General features: G+C 34.1%; 1 protein-coding gene across 6 annotated transcripts in view; it reads right to left on the bottom strand.

Annotated features, from left to right (window-relative positions):
• The window catches only part of NFAT5 (nuclear factor of activated T cells 5), a 118,052-nt gene that overhangs the window by 28,250 nt on the left and 68,633 nt on the right, over positions 1 to 21,169 (bottom strand). For 4 of the 6 annotated variants that reach the window (XM_077755680.1, XM_077755681.1, XM_077755682.1 and 1 more), the window contains 6 exons: positions 19,984 to 20,542; positions 14,900 to 15,092; positions 12,783 to 12,973; positions 10,430 to 10,602; positions 2,770 to 2,904; positions 2,597 to 2,649 (listed from right to left, as the gene is read on the bottom strand). In XM_077755680.1, coding sequence (XP_077611806.1) covers positions 2,597 to 2,649; positions 2,770 to 2,904; positions 10,430 to 10,602; positions 12,783 to 12,973; positions 14,900 to 15,092; positions 19,984 to 20,542 — 1,304 coding nt within the window. Of the gene's footprint in view, positions 1 to 2,596; positions 2,650 to 2,769; positions 2,905 to 10,429; positions 10,603 to 12,782; positions 12,974 to 14,899; positions 15,093 to 19,983; positions 20,543 to 20,992; positions 21,055 to 21,169 lie in introns of those variants that run through there. The other 2 variants (XM_077755684.1, XM_077755685.1) reach the window with 2 other exon arrangements.

The raw sequence follows: 21,169 nt of genomic DNA, 5'->3' as shown, positions 1-21,169 counted from the left end.
TCAGGAAGAAAAAGGAACCACAGACCCCAGAGTCCTCTTTTTCTTCAAAGTAAATAAAATGAACTAACAAGTTTTTTATGAGTATCTGTTAAGTGCTTAATATTATGAGGAAGAAAGAAGAGTCATATCACATTGCCCCTAACCTCTAGAAGTCCTCCAGAGGAAGCCTCTGTTGTTCGTGGAGAAGGGGAATGGTCTGATCCTGCAAGTTATATAAGAAGTCATAAAATGTTGGAGTCAGAAGGAACCTCAAATAATCTAGTAAAAAAAATTTTTTTGAGAGAGAAGAGGTACAAGTGAGTGAGTGGTAGAGACAGAGAGACAAAGAGGGAGAGAGAAGCAGGGCTCACCTGAAGCAGGGCTCATGTTAGCCTTAAGTGGGGCTCAAGCTTACTCAATGTAGGACTCGAACTCATGAACGGTGAGATCATGACCTGAGCCAGTGTCAGATGCTTAACAACTGAGCCACCCGGGTGCCCCAATCTAGTAAAATTTTATAGATTAAAAACACAAAAGTGTTTTCTAGCTTATTTAGGTAACAAAGACTGTTAATGATAAAGCAAGTGCTAGAACAGAGTCTTAACTCTCAGTTAAGACAGAGAGTGCCCAGGGGTGTCTGGGTGGATCGTTTGGTTAAGAGGCTAACTTCGGCTCAGGTCTTATCTCACGATTTGTGAGTTTGAGCCCTGCATGAGGCTCTCTGCTGTCAGCATGGAGCCTGCTTCAGATTCTCTGTCCCCCCTGCTTGGGATCTCTCTTTTTCTCAAAAATAAATAAAAAACATTATTTTAATATTTTTAATAAATTAATATTTATAATTTATGAGTTAATAAATTTAACATTTAATAAATATTAAAAAAAAAAAGACAGATTGCCTGATGGTATATGTGACAAAAGAATGACTGTTAAGTCCTACTATCTCATTTTGACAGCATGTGGCAGCATAAACCTAGAGAAAAACTTTCTACAAAGTTTCTACAAAACTTTCTACATTTGTCTATGTAGTTCCACTTTATATGATACCTTGTAGTAAAGAATATACTTTACCCCAATTAAGGTCTAGTTTTTGGTCATCAGGAAGACCCTGGAATTTCCTGTCTGACAGTAGTATCCCTGAATGGGGCCTCTGACTGCTGAATAGCCTAACAATGTGATTTTTAAAAAATATTTTATTTATTTTTGCTAGACACAGAGAAAGACGAAGCATGAGCAGGGGAGGGGCAGAGAGAGAGGGAGACACAGAATCTGAAACAGGCTCCAGGCCCTGAGCTGTCAGCACAGAGCCTGAGCGAGCTTGGACCCACAAACTGTGAGATCATGACCTGAGCCAAAATTGGACACCCAACCAACTGAGCCACCCAGACGCCCCAACAATGTGATTTATGAAGGGGACTTTGGAATATGTTATATCAGTTCCAACCTCTAGTGGAACTGGAAGCTCAAGATTAGCTGCATGGGCAGTATGTAACTGGGCCCAAACAAAAACTGTGGACACCAATGGCTTGGGTGAACTTCCTGATTGATAATACTCTGCACACTGTCACACATGGATGTGCTGAGAGTATAAGGTATCCCTGAGGGCAACGAAAGCTTTGCCTTCGGGATCTTCCCAGACCTTGCTCTATGCTGGTTCTTTCCCTTTGGCTGGTTCTGATTTGTGTCCTTTTGCTGTAATAAAACTGAAATTAAACATAGTGCATCCTGACTTGTGTAAGTTATTCTAGCAAATCTGAGTGGGGAGTGGGAATCCCTAAATTTGAAATCAATTGTTAAAAAACGAGAGTGGTCAGGAAACCACTGAACTTGTGGCTGGTATCTGAAGTGAGGGCAGCCCTAGGGAATACTGTGGCCCTTAGCTTTGAATTTGGCAATATGTAATAATGGATATACATCTTAAATTTAGCATTTTATGGTTAAGTTTTACGCTTTGGGTATTTTACACATTAGTTTGTTCCTGTTTTGCTCTCTGCGATATACACCTAAATATACCACCCTTCTACATATGCCTTCTATCTGCTTTGCTCATAAATTTATCCTTGTCTTCTCTGCTAGTACCAACTTCTGTAAGTTTGATATCATTTGTTCTACATCCTAATTCTTAAGTCAGTTTTTTATCCTTGTTTTCAATCTCTTTTTCCTTGTTATTTTGAGAATAACATACATGGTGAATTCCTACAAATATAGACTCTTTAATAGAAGTATAACAAATAGTGCCTCTGCAAAAAAGTAACTGACAAACATAAAACACTTGACACACAGCAGGTACTCAACAAATACATTTACCTTTGATTTAACCAAATAGTAGGTTAAGATAATCCAAATGCTCTGAGCAAAGAAATTTTAGAAAGGAAATGTCTCATTTGTAAACAATTATAATTTACCAATGCTTCTAATTTTTAAAAATAGAGAACTGTAGAAATAATTCTATTTCAATTAAAGAAACTCAAGAAAGAAACCTAAATGATTTATATGAAACCCACATAAAGAAGAAATTTAATCTGTTGATTCAGGAAAATTTCAGAACAAAACTGAATTTCTCAGAGAGTAAACAATTAAACTAAAAACAAAACAAACTACAGAAAGGCTTAAATTATACCTGATGAAATAATTCCATGTCAATTTCAGCTTCTGACTTCCAAGAGTTTTCATCTGAAATAAAAATAGTAATTTACTAAAATTTTGAAACTTTTTTACTTTGTAATTATTATTTTATCTTTATAACAAAGTATAATGTGTGACAATCTCAGTACCAGTACTATGCCTACTTACCAGAAATATTTTCTTGGAAAATAACTTTAGTTCCTTTCAGAAAGTTCTTGCCGATTAAAAATACTTCTTCCTCTCCTTTCACTGAACAGCTATGCAAGCTTTTCTTTAGGATTTCTGGCACTCCTGCTGGCTGAGCTGTGGGTACACAGAAGCATTCCATAAAAAGAACCGCCAACACGTATTTCTTTTCTAAAATCAACTCAATTATCCAGTTCTAAAGAAGCCATCTTTGTTGACCCCTGAGTTTTACTTCCTTTACTGTGCAAAATAACTTTCACCCTAACAGAAAAAATACAACAACAGAAAGGCCCTATTAATTTTTAGTAATGCTTAAAAGATTTTGTAGGGATGGATTAATGTCTAAGATGAGGTTTTCATTATTATATGTCATCTTTGTTTTCTCATTATGTGAATAATAAAGTTCTAAAATGTGAACTCAGTCATTTTTTGTCTTAATAATATTTTTTAAAAATTCTGTTTAAAAACAAGCTTGTCCCACAATCCTAACCTCAAAAATGTCAGCTATGCTTTGCCATTACAGTACAAGATTTCTGAGGCAATGTGTGCCTCTGAGTGGTACTGATGGTTTCTTTAAGGATCTACACCCAGGACTCAGAGGCCTCATACCAGAAGAACACCTAAAAACAGACAGAATCCAGTTTAGAATAGTTTTTCCTACCAGGGGATGTCCCTAAATTAGGATAACCTGAGCTTAAGAAATAAAATGCACTAGTTTTTAAATTTTTAGACTAACTAACCACTGCTAAAATTAACAAGGAAGTTGAGGGGTGCCTGGGTGGCCCAGGCAGTTAAGTGGCTGACTTCAGCTCAGGCCACGATCTCATGGTTTTTGGGTTTGAGCCCTGTGCTGGCCTCTGTGCTGACGGCTCAGAGCCTGGAGCCTGATTGAGATTCTGTGTCTCCCGCTCTCTCTCTCTACCCCTCCCTCACTCGTATTTTGTCTCTCTCTCTCAAAAATAAACAAACATTAAAAAAAACAAAAAAAAACACAAAGAAGTTGAAAGGTACTGGGGCACCAGATCTAATGAATTAATTATAATTAGCCTACCAACTTCCTCATGCCAGGATTTCCATAAGAATTTAATAGGTATTGCTTAGCAAAACAGGTTTCAAGGTCTAGTAAATCTGGGAAATATTGGCTTCAAGTTAAATGAACAAAATTAATATTCAATATACACTATAAATAAATATGCAAGAAATGAGTATAGTATACAGTTACTCCAATATATTTTGACTCCAGAAACATTCTTCTTCACTGACACCTAAGAACTGGTTTTCTACCAAAGTACTTTCTGGGATGCTGGTGTTCGCAAATAAATACCAGTTAAGTACTCAAAAAAACTGCCCCCAGGAGGTTAAGCACTTTGACACAGATTATACAATTTGGTGTTTTAGTAAACCCTCACAACATGTGCACTGCAATGGTAAATATGGCTTGTACAACTCACCAACTTCTAAATTAGTAACATATTTCACTAAATTTAGGGAAAGTTTTTTTTCTTAGACACTTCTATATTTAAATAGTTTTATCTTTATAAAAATATAATATGGGAAATACTTATGTCAAAACTTCACTGCCTCTCTTTCTCTAGGTCCTTCCTCGTAGACAGGCTATAATTCTTGCCCCACTGACATCAGGATTGGCCATGTGCCTTGTTTGTATAATGAAATGTGAACTGAAATAACGCGCCAGTTCTAAGGAAAAGCTTTATAAGAACCTCACATGGTTCCACCATTTCCTTTTTTCTTCTGCTACAAAAATGGCAAAGTTCCAGATAAGGGCAGCTCTTCAGCCTGGATCCCACAGTGAAGAAAATGGATCCACTTCCAAACTGCAGTCAATATTATCATAAAGCGAGGGAGAAGTAGAACTATTGTTGAATGCCACTGAATTTTTTTGTTACTGCAACATCATTTAGCCTCACTTATTGATACAAACTAGTAAGTATCCTTATTAAATATTTAAACAGCAAATGACATTTTTAGCAATGTCTAAGAGTTTAAAAGATATTGTGAATGTATATCCATACATATTGCTTAGAACACATAGGGTTAATGTATCAAGAGAAAGGAAACGGTTATTGGTCAAACGGTAGCAATTATATATCCCCTTTAAATGAAGAATTAACTAATTTATAGCTCTTTAATCATTATTTTTGAGAGAGAGAGAGAGAGAGACAGACAGACAGACAGAGAAACAGAGCATGAGCAAAGGAGGGAGGGCAGACAGACAAGGAGACACAGAATCTGAAGCAGGCTCCAGGCTCTGAGCTGTCAGCACAGAACTCAACAAGGGCTTGAACCCACAAAACGTGAGAACACGACCTGAGCCAAAGTCGGATACTTAATGGACTGAGTTGCCCAGGTGCCCCTAATTTATAGCTTTTTAGAGTAACTTTGGAACTAGATATTTGTTTTGAAAGGACATTAAAAAAATACTAAATATTATTTTGAGTAGAAAACAATGAGAGGTGAAAAATTATCTGAACACGTTGTATTAACAAAATGAATGGAAAGTCTATAACCTTTTCCCCCATTTTCAAATACTATGTGGAAATTCCTCTTCAGTAGTGCTTATCAAAACTTTTTTTCACTATCTCATTTTTTTCCTTTTATGTATTAAGGTCATTAGATGGCCAAATGAGGCTTCTTTGAAGGTACAATGTGTATATATCTTCTACATACTTTTATTTACATTACACAAAGAACTAGTCTGTTACTGTTCAAGATAATTTAACTTTTAAATTTTGACCTTAAAAGGTCTTTTCTATTAAAAAGTTTAATGGTTACCTAACAGCCCAGCCACCATACTAAACACAAGTAAAGTCAGTATTATTTAAGCATTAACTGTTTTATTTTTAAGTAATTAGTAAACCAGTTCTTCAAAGTGATCACACTGCTTTAAAAATTATAACACAAAAAAGCAGCCACTTTCTGGTATTACAAAAACGATGTGCTTCTAGGTGCTTATCAAATAGTAGCCTCAAAAATAAAGTTGAAATGGAAAGAGCCTAAGTGTCCATCAACAGACGAATGGATCAAGAAGATGTGGTTTATCTATACCATGGAATACTACATGGCAATGAGAAAGAATGAAATCTGGCCATGTGTAGCCACATGGATGGACCTTGACGGTGTTATGCTGAGCGAAATAAGTCAGGCAGAGAAGGACAAATATCATATGTTTGCACGTATAGGAGGATTAGGAGGAACTTGACGGAGGAACAAGGGGGAGAAGAAGGGCGGAAATGGTGGGGGAAAGGGAGAGAGGCAAACCATGAGAGACTCTTGAATGCTGACAAAAACTGAGGACTGACGGATGTGGGGGGGAGGAGGGATGAGCATGGAGGAGGACACTTGTTAGGATGAGCACTGGGTGTTATGTGGTAACTAATTTGACAATAAACTATTTGTAAAAAAAAAAAAAAAGTTGAAAAAGGGCACCTGGCTGGTTCAGTCAGGTAAGTGTCTGACTGGTTCAGTCAGGTAAGTGTCGGCTCAGGTTAGTTTGTGAGTTCGAGGCTTGCACTGGAATCTGTGCTGATAGCTCAGAGCCTGGAACCTGCTTTGGATTCTCTGTCTCCCTCTCTCTGCTCCTCACACTGTCTCTCTCTCTCTCTCTCAAAAATGAGTATTACATTAAGAAAATAAATAAAGCTGAAAAAATTAACGAATATCTGAGTACTGAAAAACAACAAAGCAAGTGTTTCAAAGTGCCAAAAGAATTAGTAAAGTTTTTTAATAACGTCTCTGAAAAGATGGAAAAGTTTACTCAATGATATTACCCTTTTCCTAAAGTTGTGGCATACACAGAAACAGGTGAGGTGGAAACTTGTTAAATTCAGTCAGATTTAATACAATAAGCATAATAAGATAAAATCCAATATACGTTATAGTGAAGAAAGCTATTTCTTCTTACCTTGTGTATTTAAAAAATTAGTACTGGGGGTGGATACTAAAAAAGTATGCAAACTGATACTCTTAGTTTGATCTAGTATCACCAAATAATATAAACAATATAGCAAAACAAAAAAAATATGTATCCCTGTATTGTCTGGAGAAATAAAAATATGTCAAGAATGTAAAAGGGGATAATTCTTCTATCCCCTTAAAAACAAACAAACAAACAAAAACAGACAATGGATCCAAAGGTCATTGTTAAACCAACAATTAGAAGCAGGACTTCTTTTTCAACATCACAAAGCACATAAATTCTGGCAATAGCCTTTCTTTCCACTGAGTGTTTCTAGTTGGAAGATGAAGTGTCTGTTTCCTCTCCTTCCTTCCACCTCTATCACCTTTTGGCCCCTCTTTCTTTTTACCTCCCTCTTATCTTCCTGTTTCCTTCTACCTCCCATTCCAATTCTAACCCTTCTTACTAACCAATTTCCTTTTCACCCCTCTTTTTGCTCCAATTGCTCAAACCTGCCAAAAAGGTTATATTCATGGAAATAAACATAAACCAAAAACCCATAATGGAACATTCTTATTTTTAATTTTTAAAATAAAAATATTTTTGGGTCCTTTGTTTCACTGTGTATTATTTATATGTTTACCTCTTCTTTTCCCTCATATCTCACTCCAAAGCCTAAGTGCAAGCCTCAAGCTTCCTAAAGTGGTCAGGTTAAAATTCAAATTCTTGGGGCACTGGGTGGCTCAGTCGGTTGAGCATCTGACTTCGGCTCAGGTCATGATCTCACGGTTCGTGGGTTTGAGCCCTGCGTCGGGCTCTGTGCTAACAGCTAGCTCAGAGCCTAGAGCCTGCTTTAGATTCTGTGTCTCCCTCTTTCTCTGACCCTCCCCTACTCACGTTGTCTCTCTCCCTCAGAAAAAAATAAAAAAGCATAAAAAAAAAATCAAATTCTTTAGCTCAACACACAAGTCTTTATAAAGGAGATCTTGCCTAGCTCTACTAGCTTCAAATCTTACTACTTCTTCATAATATCTTTTTATTCCAATCATATCAAACTCTTCATCTAAACTCCGTCCTGCCTGGCTTACTTCTACTTGTCCTTCTAGATACTTAACAAGTGTTACCACCTCCAAACAAGATGTTCTTTCCTAATGTTTCCATTGTACCCTATTGATGCATCTATTGTTGCCTGTTTCTTTCTTTCTTTTTTTTTTTTTTTTTAAGAGAGCACATGCTCTTGAACATAGGCTCACTCTTCAATATAGATATTCAAGTAAAATCCCCCAATACGAACTGAAATCTACTTTCTAAATTCATAAAGTATAAATTACACAACATAAATCTCCTAGATAGAGGAAACAGTTCACTAATACAATCTCATTCTGTAATGACAGCCCTAACCATCCAGAGGCCATGACTAGGATGAAATGAATTGTTCAAACTTGGTTTCAGTACTGTAATTTTAAGTGATTATAATGGCAATATAGTATAGTGGCTAAAAGAGGCTGTGAATCCTGGTCTTACTATTTACTAGCTATGTGACCTTTGGGAAGTTACTTAATTTCTCTAAGTCTTAGTTTCATCAACTGTAGAGTGGAATCTATATAAGGTAATGGAGAGGAGGAAATGATACAATGCTTATAAAGTGTTTAACAAAAACCCCAGCATATAGTCAGAGTTCAAAGCATGTTAACTTTTATCAGTAGCTGTATATCCCTTCCACTGTGTGCTGCTGCTTCTAAGGGCCGTCATATCTACCCCCGACACAGCCTCCCTGAGAGATATACTTTTTGAAATATGGACATATATTATCCTTAATAGTGATAATTAACAAATGATAATAATTACAGATGAAATATTTCAGAAAATCATGTTTTCTATTTCTTTTGTATTCTCTAATACCTTTAGCCGGATATATTATACCTTAACAATACCTTAATTAAACAGAAAATGAAGAAATGACTAAACAAACTAATGAAAAAAAGAGCAAATGAGTAAATAAAGTTGGCAACTATTTTCCAGTCTCCACTAAAGTCGTATGATCTGAATTATTTAGCATCTCCTGGCTCTGGCCTCCAGAAGAGTGGCTATGGTCACGCTCAAAGTAGTAGATCACATTAAAAAAAAAAAAAAAACAAACAAAAAAAAACCCTGAATATATGCCACTAAAATTGGAACTGCATCCTAGGAAGATTCAAGTTGGAACATATCACATATTATAGTAAATCCAAAATTGGAGCACCCCAATGAAAAAAGCTTAAGAACTCAATAAACCATCTACAGACTATTTATTTTGTCCCTATCTAAATACAACAGAATGGACATGGAATATATAACCTGTAAAAGCAGTCTATTTATAATTGCACATCACCCAGAAATAGCCTAAAAAATACCAGTATCAAAACAAATTTGTTATAATAACAAAACATAGAGAAATCCAACTGAGCTCTCTTGAGATCAGAAAGACATTTTAATACTTTTAAAAAATTAGAGTGCTTGCTAAGCTAAAGTATGGCTATAAACACTTTTGAGGTAAATTAAAAGAAAGGGAAAATAAGATTTACAAAGGATGAATAATATGACGAAACAAAAATACCATTACAAAGGCTCTGTAACTGTCCAAAACAACCCAACAGGAAATTCAACTGAATGGAGCAGAGTCTATTCTGCTCTTCGGAATTCGGGTATAAATTACAATGAAGCAATGCCAAAGAAAATTAAACTCAATGAAAATCTTCTTAAGTGATATATAAAGGAAAAAATTTTCTATTTATCACTTGTAATAATACTCATTATGGGAAAGTAGAATATACTGTAAGGCACATACAAAAATATGATTAAACACACACACACACACACACACGTCATTTACTTCCTATGCCAAGATTAGCAAAATAAGAATTTCGATTCCCACTTCTGAAAACTATACTTCAATGCTCTAATTTGTAATCAGAACTCCAACTGCTGTATTTTACAAAGTTCTACTTACCTGAATGTTTCTTATGTTCTAATACAAAATAGACTTAGGATCACAGCAATTTATCACACAATGAAGGTACTGCAAAAAAATCCTTTGGCTTTGCAATTTACCTCAGGTAAACCATTCAAAGCACTTTTAAAAAAAGTTAAAAAAAATTTTTTTTTCATTTTAAGTAGGCTCCACATCCAATATGAGGCTTAAACTCATGACCCTGAGATCAAGAGTCACATGCTCTAGGGGTGCCTGGGTGGCTCAGTCAGTTAAGCATCCAACTTCGGCTCAGGTCATGATCTCACACAGTTTGTGGGTTCGAGCCCTGCGTCGGGCTCTGTGCTGACAGCTAGCTCAGAGCCTGGTGCCTGCTTCAGATTCCATGTCTCCTTCTCTCTCTGACCGTCCCCTGCTCACACTGTCTCTCTCTCTCTCAGAAATAAATAAAACATTAAAAAAATTAAAGAAAAATAAAAAAGAGTCACATGCTGTAGCATCTGAGCCAGCCAGGTGTTCCCTCAAATTACCTTTAAAATTAGTATGGGATAATAATAAGGAACTACAAAATACTACTTATCTTTTCAACTTTACTTGCAATTACCCCTGTGTAGTCTAGAAAATCTGACTACAACTTTCAAAATGCTTCAAATTTTGCATGATTACAAGCTACAGTCTATGAAACATCGGAAATTTAGCAATGTCTAAAAATTAATAGAAAACAAAACAAAACCCTTGATATAGATTTTCTTACTTACTACATAAAATTGGAGAAGAGGGTGTTTGCAGTGTCAAAGTGGAGCCATCTTTCCTTGTGATATTAACTCTAAAAACCAATCTGGCACGAGTGCTTTTTTTCTTGGAACCAGCAATTCCTATTCTGGCTTCAACGTCAGCATTCCTCAATTTCAATATCCCTACGCAGTCCACCCTAACACAGAAAAAAATACATTAACCAATATTTCCTGTTATATAAACAGCATAATATTCTTAACCAAGTAAGTTTCTTTTAACAAAATTTGCTAATTATTAATGTTTTGAATATGTAATACAATCTTAAGATTCCAAATTCAAAAAATACAGAAGGATAAATTCTCAATATTCATAATTTTTTAATCTTGACAACTTTTCATTTACAATAATAATGCAAAAATAGTAAAGTAAAATCACTATTCAAAATCTGAACATAAGTAATAGTTTATAAGAGATTCTTTTGCCATTTTTTTTGAGAGATAAAGAGAGAGTGTGCAAGCAGGGGAGGTGCAGAAAGAGAGGGAGAAAGAATGTCAAGCAGGCTCCACACCCAGCACAGAGCCCCACATATTCCTGATCTCACAACCACGAGATAAAGCCAAAATCAAGAGCCTTATACTTAACCGACTGAGCTACCTAAGCACCCTAGCCCATTTTTAAATTTTTATTTTAATTGATTAAAGTATGCTCAACATGGGGCTCAAACTCATGACCCTGAGATTAAGAGACATATAGTCTACAAACTAGGCCGGCCAGGTGCCCCAATTGCTACTTTTAGAATATAAATGGGGGTGCCTGGGTGACTCTAGGTTAAGTATCCAACTCTGGCTCAGGTCATAATATTGGGTTCTTGAGTTCAAGCCCCACATTGGGCTCTGTGCTGGTGGTGTGGAACCTGCTTGGGATTCATTCCCCCCACCCTGCCCCTTCCCCATTTGCATGCTCTTTCTCTCTCTCAAAATAAATAAACTTGAAATAAATAAATAAATAGATAGATGGATAGATAAATGTAGCCTCTTTATTTTTGCAGCTAATTCAGATATTAAAATAGAAGCAATGAATTTTACTTAAAGAAAAAAAAAAAACTAGCACAAACTGTCCCCAAAAGAATGAAACACTACATAGCCATTAAAATACATGCTATAAAATATTTACTATATGGAAAATGCTGATGGTAACTGAAAGCAAGGTCATAAAACAGTAGGTACAGTATTATTTCTATTTTATCAGAAAAAAAGGATGGAAAGATACATAACAAAACAGTGGTTATTTTGGGGAAGTTGGCGTTTCAGAGGTATGTTCTTAGCTTTTTATTATTATTATTATTAATTTTTATTCATCATTTTTTATTTTTCTGTATTTTCAACTTATAAAGATACGTACTATTTTTATAATCAGTAACTCCCTTCCTTTCTTCCACTACATACATTTTTATAATTTTCAAAAGTTAAGAAACAAGTCTACTATTTTTCAAAAATTTTCTTTTCCAATTAACCTCTTATATTCAAAATGGCTTTCAAAAGGAAACTGAAAACTAAACACAGAAATGGCATTAGCTTCCCAATACAAATAATTACAACATAAGTCTACCTCTTATCAATATATATGTTGCTGTTATGGTTCAACTTTAGGATAAAAATCCTTAACAAAGGCTTAAGAAAAAAATTTTTTTTAATATAGCTTATTGTCAAATTGGTTTCCATACAACATCCACTGCTTGTCCCAGCAAGTGCCCTTGTTAACGTCCATCACCCATTTTCCCCTCTCCCCTACCTCAGGTTGTTCTCAGTATTTAAGAGTGTCTCATGATTTGCCTCACTCGAAAAAAAATTTTTTAAAATTTAAATCATTAACACTGCTAATAATTTTTAGGCAATGAAAATGCATACGATGGAAAAAAACCATATTCCTAGTACATATTCTTCTTTAATATAGGAAAATAAAAATAGAAGGTGAATTTAAAACACGAACATGCTTTTTCAAATCAAGATGGGTCAAGGTACCATGAATGGTCGCAAAGGTAAATATTAAGAATTTAGGAGAGCAAATCAAATTGTAGTTTTTATTTTTAATGTTACTTTTATTAATCCTGACAAATCAGTCCATATTATTTCCAAAAAAGCCATTATTCCACCTGGCTTTTATTTCCTTGTCCTTCATCATGGGAATTCTATGGCAAAGGGCAAAAGAGTTCATTCTGACCAATTACCATTCTACATTAATCTATTTTTATATTTGTTATGTTCAAAACATTTTAATAAAATATTCAAAATATTTTTTTACATTAGAAGCTAAAAATTTTTCCTGGCCACTGCAAAAGTGTAATGTATACTGAAAAAATTTTTACTAAGTACTTACGCCAGTGTCATGTTGTTGCTTGGATCAAGGCCAACTTCTATAACAGTAGTGCCTTCAATGTCCACTTCTTTACAGGGAGTTGTATTTCGCCCAGTTACCCTGCAGGCCTGATAAAATCCATGTGGTTTCACTCGACCAGAGTCATTGCCCACAAACACTTGCAACACTACTGGCTCATTATGGCCCTCCAGCTGCAGTGAGATAACATGGAACATAAACTCAAATAAGCCTTTCAAATAGTCTAATTGTTAAATTAAACATTTAAAGCCAAGTTCTACCTTTATAACTGGATAACAATAAAGAAATTATTTGAATCCTANATCATGACCTAAGCGAAAGTCGGACGCTTAACCGACTAAGCCACCCAGGCACCCCGAAAAATGTTATATATTTAATGATAAGTTGTCATTTATAATTAATTTGTACAACCGGATGCAAATGAATACACAGTCCTTTAGGTATTTATAGATTTATGGACTGCCAAGCATGTGAGTTAGTCAAAATTTACCACCACTGCTAACAGAAAATTCACTAAACTATGTTAGTGGCATCATTATCATCATCATCATCAAATGTGTACACATACTGAATTTTTACTCTTAAAGCTATTTGAATAGAAAAGTATTTGAAGTGCAACTATATAAATAATAAGGAAATATAGCTCATTGGCATAGATTAGATATATACATACAACATCATGAAATTCTGGGCCAAAATATCATGGTGTGAAAAAGTGTTAGTTCAAACCAGGATCCATGGATCCTTATAGGGTCTCTAACAAGTTTTCATAAATTATAATCCAATGCTGATTTTTGTTTAGGTTTATAGTTAAATACTGAAGCTACTAATATAGAATGTATAAAATCACAAAATAGCTTGTACAATGTACACCAAAGTACTTTAAAAGATTCATATAAATCTTTTTTGTAACCGTATAGCAATATCTCTGTGAAATGATATCATAAGGGAAATAAGTAGACAAATGAGCAATCCACCTAAACTGTTAGCAGTACCTAGAAGGGTGTCTGGCACAGAAAGAGGTGCATATTTGTTGAATGAATGAACAAACGTTAAAGGTCAAGTCACTCCCTATCACAGGCAAGTAATCTAGTAATACTTCTGACTAGGGAATACTTAAACAAAGCATAACTTAAAGTCAGAGCAATTTGGGTTAAAAATACTGACCAAACTATCAAAATGTCTGGTTAGACAAATATTTATAAAAAGCATAACTTAAATTTCTCATTTACCTATTATTTCTCCCGAGTTTAGGGGACTGAGGATGGGTTGGTTTGATGAGTAGCAGACGGATAGGAATAATATTGTACACGGGACTATTAACCACCTTATTAATGGCCATGGATAGGTTTCCTGATCCTAAATTTCTACCATTATTTCATTAAAATTTAAAATGAAAGGCAATCCAAGTAAATACTAACACATTTACACAAACTGGGTTTAACAAGAATTTACCATGTGACTAGTCAAAATTCCTCCATTAAATGTTTTACAAGGGGGTAGAAACACTTGTTAAACATCCCCCACTCACTTTTTTTTGGCTTATCTTCAAAGAGAAATATTCTTTGTAACAAAGTTTCCCAGGGGCTGAAATTTAAGGCCCCTTTTTTCTTTTAGTCTAAATTATTAAAACATGAAAAATCAGATGATATCCTACTTCTCAAACTGAAGATTTGAATTATGTATCAACAAATTCTTTTCTGAGATGCATAGTCCTGATTTCTTTAGCCATCTCAAAAACCTTATTTTCCGAGTCCACAATAATTTCTATAATATTTCCTTGAATTTACTTCAAAATTTCTTCTTAAATATTAAGTTTGGGAAGAACTGAATATAATTGCTACCAATGTCAAATACAAGGGGAACATAATTCATAATTTCCAAATATTATTGACAACACATTCTCACCTCCCCTTTCATCTAAATTAAAATTCAAATTAAAGTAACAATACTGGGCTTATTCAGTCAGATTTGCTTTAATTTCCATTATATATGGTAATTCCACCATCTATTTTAGGCAGCTTTTGCCAGCTCAAAACAAAATGACTAGTAAGAAAACTGGTGAAAATTCTTTGTACATTGCTAAATAAAATAAGTACCTTGACGGTAGGAAAGCCTTGCTGTGTTCTATCCTTTACTGAGCCACGGCTACCCTCAGTCAGGTACCGAGCTCGATGCTGGGTCTCAGGCTGTACAACTATCTTCAGCTCCTTTCCCTCACTTTTAACAGGATACTGTCCACACAACATAGGGCTCTTCTTTACTCCACTGCCTTTTTGGTTTTCCAATGTTCTGAGAAGTCAAAGCACAACAGAGAAAACGTATCACGAAGAGTTTTTTTCCTACAAAAGTCATCTAAGATAAAGGAAGGAACAGAAAAGGCAGTAACATTAAAAACAATGGATAATCCTAACAATAAAATAAAACACAGCCTATGGGAAGATACATTCCATAAGCAAAGTATCTCTTACATTTTTTAAATAAAATTTAACTATACAAGGCAAAAATAAAGAAAGTAAATTGGACAGGGAAGACAAAGAATACATATGTGTGGTAGGAGGAAGGGAGGAAGACTGAATGTCATGAACAGGGGATAACAGGTAAGAGAATAGCTAATGTCACTATAACCTTTTACAATGTACTTCAGTCAAAACAAACTTAAAAAATTACATATAGATGTGAGTGTAATATAAAGGTACAAGATAAACTACCATTATTTTAAAATCAGATTTACAATGCAAAAGAAAAGGGGGGTAGCAAATAGAAATGAAAGGCCTTAAAAAAACAATCTAAAGTACATGTAGCATGTATTTTTTTAGATATCTTTTTCAGTATAATTTTTCTCAATAAAATTGTAATAAAATCAATGATCCAATTTTATTGGGAAATCAAGTTTGCTCTAAACAATCTTTCCTAGAAGTATAATTTTTCACAGTATTTTTATTTGTGATTAAATAATTAAAGCCATTAGCATATAAAATCTTTATAATCTGGCCTTTACAGACAGGCAATCTACTTTTATTTTTAATTTCTGAGAGAGAGAGAGAGGCAGCGTGAGCAGGGAAGGGTCAGAGAGAGGGAGACACAGAATCTGAAACAGGCTCCAGGTTCTGAGCTAGCTGTCAGCACAGAGCCCGACACGGGGCTTGAACCCATGAACCGTGAGATCATGACCTGAGCCGAAGTCAGATGCTTAACCGAATGAGCCACCCAGGCGCCCCGGCAATCTATTTTTTAACATTGTATTTCTAATATTTATTTGTTTATCATGCATTTGCTATGTGGAATGTATGTTCAAAGAAAAATATTTCAAATGGTGGTTAGGACTTTAGGTCAACACATTTAATCTGAAGCACTGCAAATATGTGATAAAATAAACAGAAAATAATATATTAATTTTAAAATAGATTTAAAATTATCCATGTACATTTTAAAATAGAGTCAGGGCCTATAATGCTTTCTGTATGATTCACATTGAAAATACAGAAGCTAAGAGATGACGATGGACAAAAATCTCCAAAAGCAAACAGGTCCCAGGAGGAAGATTACAATTTCAAACAAAGAAGAACAACAATGGCTAAGAAGCCTTAAACCTGGCTCTAATATTTAACTCTGCATCTCTAACTAAGTTGTTGCCTCTATTATCAATAACAAAAAGAAGAAATGCTGTACTCTCAATGGAACCAGGCACTGGGGTGAGCCTAATAGTGAGGAAAGGGACAGAAGGATGGAGAAGAGAAGGAATGCACAGTAAGACTGACTAAATAAGTGAGAGGGTTCTGAGGGTTAGTACTGTGCTCCATCATCTTCATATTCCCTGAACCTTTCACAATTCCTGAAACTGCAGGTGTTGAAAAAACAGTTGTCATTGAAGGCAAATTGGAAAAAGAAAGAGACAAAGAAAGGAAGCAGAATAAAAAGAGTTCCTATAATATCAAGATGAGGAAGACTGGATCCTAACTGGCTAAGGAATGCCATTCATATAAGTTTCACGTAATTAAGTCAAAGATTACCTGTGTAAGTCATTTAAAAGGCCCTGAAAGAATAAATTCTATGAATCAAAGTACTGAGTTGAAACTGGACCAATGGGCAACAAATTTTATTTTTCTGTTGATCATTCTAGGTAGAAATTCAAACATTTGCTCTCAATACAATGTGCAGTCCCTTATATATGAAACTCAATAATTGTATCATTTTATATCTATTTTAAAATCAAAGCAAAAATATTCACTTAGTGAAATTATATAAAAACAACCCCTAAATATTCATTGAAAAGGACTAAAAAAAAAAACAAAACACAGTAAAATGCTAATAGCAGTTGTATTGAATGACTAGATTATGGGTTATTTATTTTTTCTATTTTTGTCTGCATGTTTGTAATTAATATCTATTAATTTTAAAATAGAAAAGGGAACACTTTAGTTTGAAATATAAGGAAATTTTAGCATATCAATGAATTTGGCAAGATACAGGTTTTATATTCACTTATGCTAAGCTAGTATTTATGAGAGTAAACAGATGAAAACAAGTTTTATGATTTTAGTAAAACAAAATATTTCATTTGGGATGAAGAATGATGAATGAGCTGACCAAGTATACACATTATGCCTTAAAGAATAGTCCATGTAACTAAACAATTTCTGAAATGATACTTTTAAAAGCCCTTAAAAGTACTTTTATTCTCTAAGGCTTAAATGTAAAGATGGAATACATATATATTTAGATCTTCAGACATGTAAAACAATGAAAATGTCAACTAATTCTCAGCCAAAAAGTCACTGAAATTAGTAATTTTTAAGGCATAATGGCTTACAGTTAATCATATGGGATTTTACTTTTAAATGATATCTAAAAAATTAAGTCCTCTGTCTTGGTATTTTCTATTCAGAAGTCTTCATTCACATGTCATTCTAATTCCTTTGTGTTACATATCCTTCTAATTGTCTGTCACAAAAACATAATTTTCACTACAAAATGCCTAAAAGGAGTTTCACGACTATCTAGAAGAGACATAGAACTACTGATTCTCAAGACATTTTTAGTTGAAGAATTTAAGAACATGGCTAGAAATTTACTGCATAGTTCCTTTTTAAATGATTTTGCTTTTTAATAAACTATTTTATATAACATTTTAATTATACAAAAATGCTATTTCCATTTTGGAAATCAACAAACTGCTGTTTACAACATATTTGAGAGTACATTTCCTACACTTTAGTATTATATAAATTGTAATCTATGGCACATTATTAGATCTAAGGCTATAGATACCTTATCCCTCATCCCTCAAAAGATCTCTGAATTTCTTTCACGTTTCTAACGCCTTTCTTGTTGAAGAATAAGGGCTTTAGCTTGAGATCCTCTTAATAACTGCTTTCAAAAGCCTGTTTTTCAATATATTTACAAATTGCTTTATCCTTTCCTTGCTATAGTTCTTATAAATTCAAAATTTAAACTTTCTCCATCACTTCAATTTGCTAGTGTCAAATATTTTTCCATTACCTAAGAAGCTGGACATTTCTTCTGCTGCCTGATGAGTTTCTGTTCCATGAATTATTTCATGAGAGATTTTGTCTCGACAAATGTTATTATATTTTCCCTGGGTAACCTCATCATTTCTAAGATATATCTATCATACAAAAGCAGAAGCAGAAAAAATGTAGGTCAAGATACCTCTTAATAGAAAATGCAAATGATATGTGTTGACTAACCCTACATCAAAATTCTATTTGTTCTTCATTTGGACCTTTAATATTTACTTCACTATAAAAATAAAATCTCTCTTCTGGAACTTAAGAAAAGAACCTTTTGCATTGAAACTCTAATAAACGCATAAGCATATTTAGTGACAGATATACATAAGCCTTTTAAATCTGTGCTACTACGTTTCAGAGCATGATTCTATAGCTACTACTTCTACAAATATGTTCTGAAATTAGCTTTGCTAACAATAACACTTTAGGAAAAGGTATATCTTGTTTTCTTTTAGATAATTTTCTAATCTGGACTTCCTAAAAAGAAAAAAACATTTAAATGTTTATATTTAACTACATGACCCCAAAAGGATTTTAAAGGAGAGCAGAGAAGAAACTAGTACAGAATAATTATGCTAATGGTAGATATTACTTAAAAATGTACTGAGAGAACATTTAAGAACAAGTTTAATACACATTAAGAATATTCTCTATAATACTTAACCAATTACTAACTTAAAAGGTAAGAATGATGTCATCAAGTAGTAAACCAACTAAAAGCTTCCGCATCATTCTTTTTAGCAACCTGAAATTGTAGGAGATTCTGGGTCAACTAAAGGACCATAATCTGCCTCCCAAAAAAGTAATCTCTTAAAATCCATTGAATTAAATTTTGTTAAATTATACTGAATGTAATAGGAAAATGTAACTTAAAAGGTCTAGCAATTAAATATGAGAAGTACTAAAAGAATTAAAAAGTTAAAAATAAGTCATAGCATTCTATACTATAGCAATAAACATTCTATAATATAGCCATTGAAATATATTTATTTGCAAATATATTTATAGTGAGTGCTGTGAACTTGCAGAGAGGAATGAGAACTCAAATATGTACCATGATCCTGTTCTATCATTGCTTCCAATACATAAACCCAGAATCACAGGGGAAAAAAATCAGTGATACTTTTTTTTAATGTCAAGAGAATGTATTAAAGAAAAAGCTTAAAATAAATATATAAATTGATGTAGTTTTTTTTCTTGTTTTCATCAAATAAAAGTCAAATCCTTACAGAAATGGAAATGGGTTGAACCATATGGGGAGACAACAGGAAAGAATGAAACAAACTAGCCCTTTATGAATGTTTTGAGTTGTTTTAACTACAGCCATTACATTGCTAATTATTTGTCTGAATAAAAATATTTTTAGGTCCTTTAAAATATAAATCCATTTGAAATTTTAAAATTATTTCAAAACATTATTTTCTACTACTTAATCATAACCATAATAATTGCTAAAATCTATTAATATGTTTTCCTCTAGTGAAACTTGGTAATTTTAAGTTCAAATTTTCATGTATTTCCATGATAAAATCAGTATTTGCTTTTATATTCAAACTTAAGCTGAGCAATTACGAAAACTGGGGAATGATTTATTTTTTTTGTTTGTTTTGCACAACGGTGATAGAACTTTAAAAAATGTGAATACCAACCCATTTCCTGCTTTTGAGTTGCCTTTGTTGTCCGTGGTAAGCTGAGAAAGCACATAGTGAGGTGCTTTGGCACTGTCGGCATCAAATATATCCATATTAGATTCTTCACAATCTCGTCGTTTGACCCCCGGCCTCTGCTTTGGATTTCGTTTTCGTGATTTACGAGGTACCTCAGTGTTATCATTGTAGGAACTGGTGCTCATGTTACTGAAGTTGGAGGGGGAATCCTCCATCCACATACTGCAGCTCTGCTCTGATTCCAATCCACACCCCTCATCCTGGCAGGACATCCGACTGTTATCCAGCAAGTCCTCAGGTGGTGGTGAGATGTACAAGACTGTGTGCCTCTTCGGTGTTGATGGATGCTGCTGGACTGTGTTACTGGTTAACTGCTTTTCACTTACCCCTCTGTTACTTACCCCCAAGGCTGAGGAGCAGCTCTCCACTTGCATAGCCTTGCTGTCGGTGACTGAGGTAGAATAAATGGTAGGGCTGGAAGAGGTGGTAAAGGAGCTGCAAGCACCGCCCATGGAGGAAGAGGAGGGAGCTGAAGAAGCATCTGCGGTGTACAATTTAAGAGTAAATACACTATACATGTTTTCACCTATGCTGGCTAGCAGTCCCATTGAAAATGTGATTTGTGAACTGATTGTTTTTCCCCAAAATGAATAGTTGGAATTTGGTTAAGTTTTAGAATATAAATGCTTCAAGCAATACAAAGCCTAAAAAATGCAATTTAAAAAAATGCCCAAATAGCAATATTTTACTTGTGTTATAATTGATAGATTTTTAAAAATCTAATTTAATGTTTAAAGCTGTAAAGCAAGAATAAAGCTTTTATTGCCTCAGCTGGATATTCTGTTGAATTTTAATCATTAAAAATAATAAAGAAAACCCCAATATGAAATATATGCTTGTGGTCCACATTCAATGCCAATTAAATAATTTATTATAGAATTTGAAAAGTGGGACTGTGCTTAGCCACAAAATATTAAAATAAGTTTCTAACCTATGAAGCAGAGAACTACAGGTCATTTTTAATGCAGACACTCCCTGCTTCAGAGGCAAATCCTGGAATAAAAATATGAGAAAATAAATGAGAAAAGAGCTGCTGATTATTCCAGATATCAATTATAAAATGAGAAATAAATAGAAAAAATATATAATCAACTGAATTGGAGGCAAA

The sequence above is a fragment of the Crocuta crocuta genome, unplaced genomic scaffold (assembly GCF_008692635.1).
Source record: "Crocuta crocuta isolate KB4526 unplaced genomic scaffold, BGI_CrCroc_1.0 scaffold152, whole genome shotgun sequence".
Taxonomy (NCBI): domain Eukaryota; kingdom Metazoa; phylum Chordata; class Mammalia; order Carnivora; family Hyaenidae; genus Crocuta; species Crocuta crocuta.
Note: the sequence above shows the minus strand (reverse complement) of the source record. Positions and strands in the feature narration are given on the sequence as shown.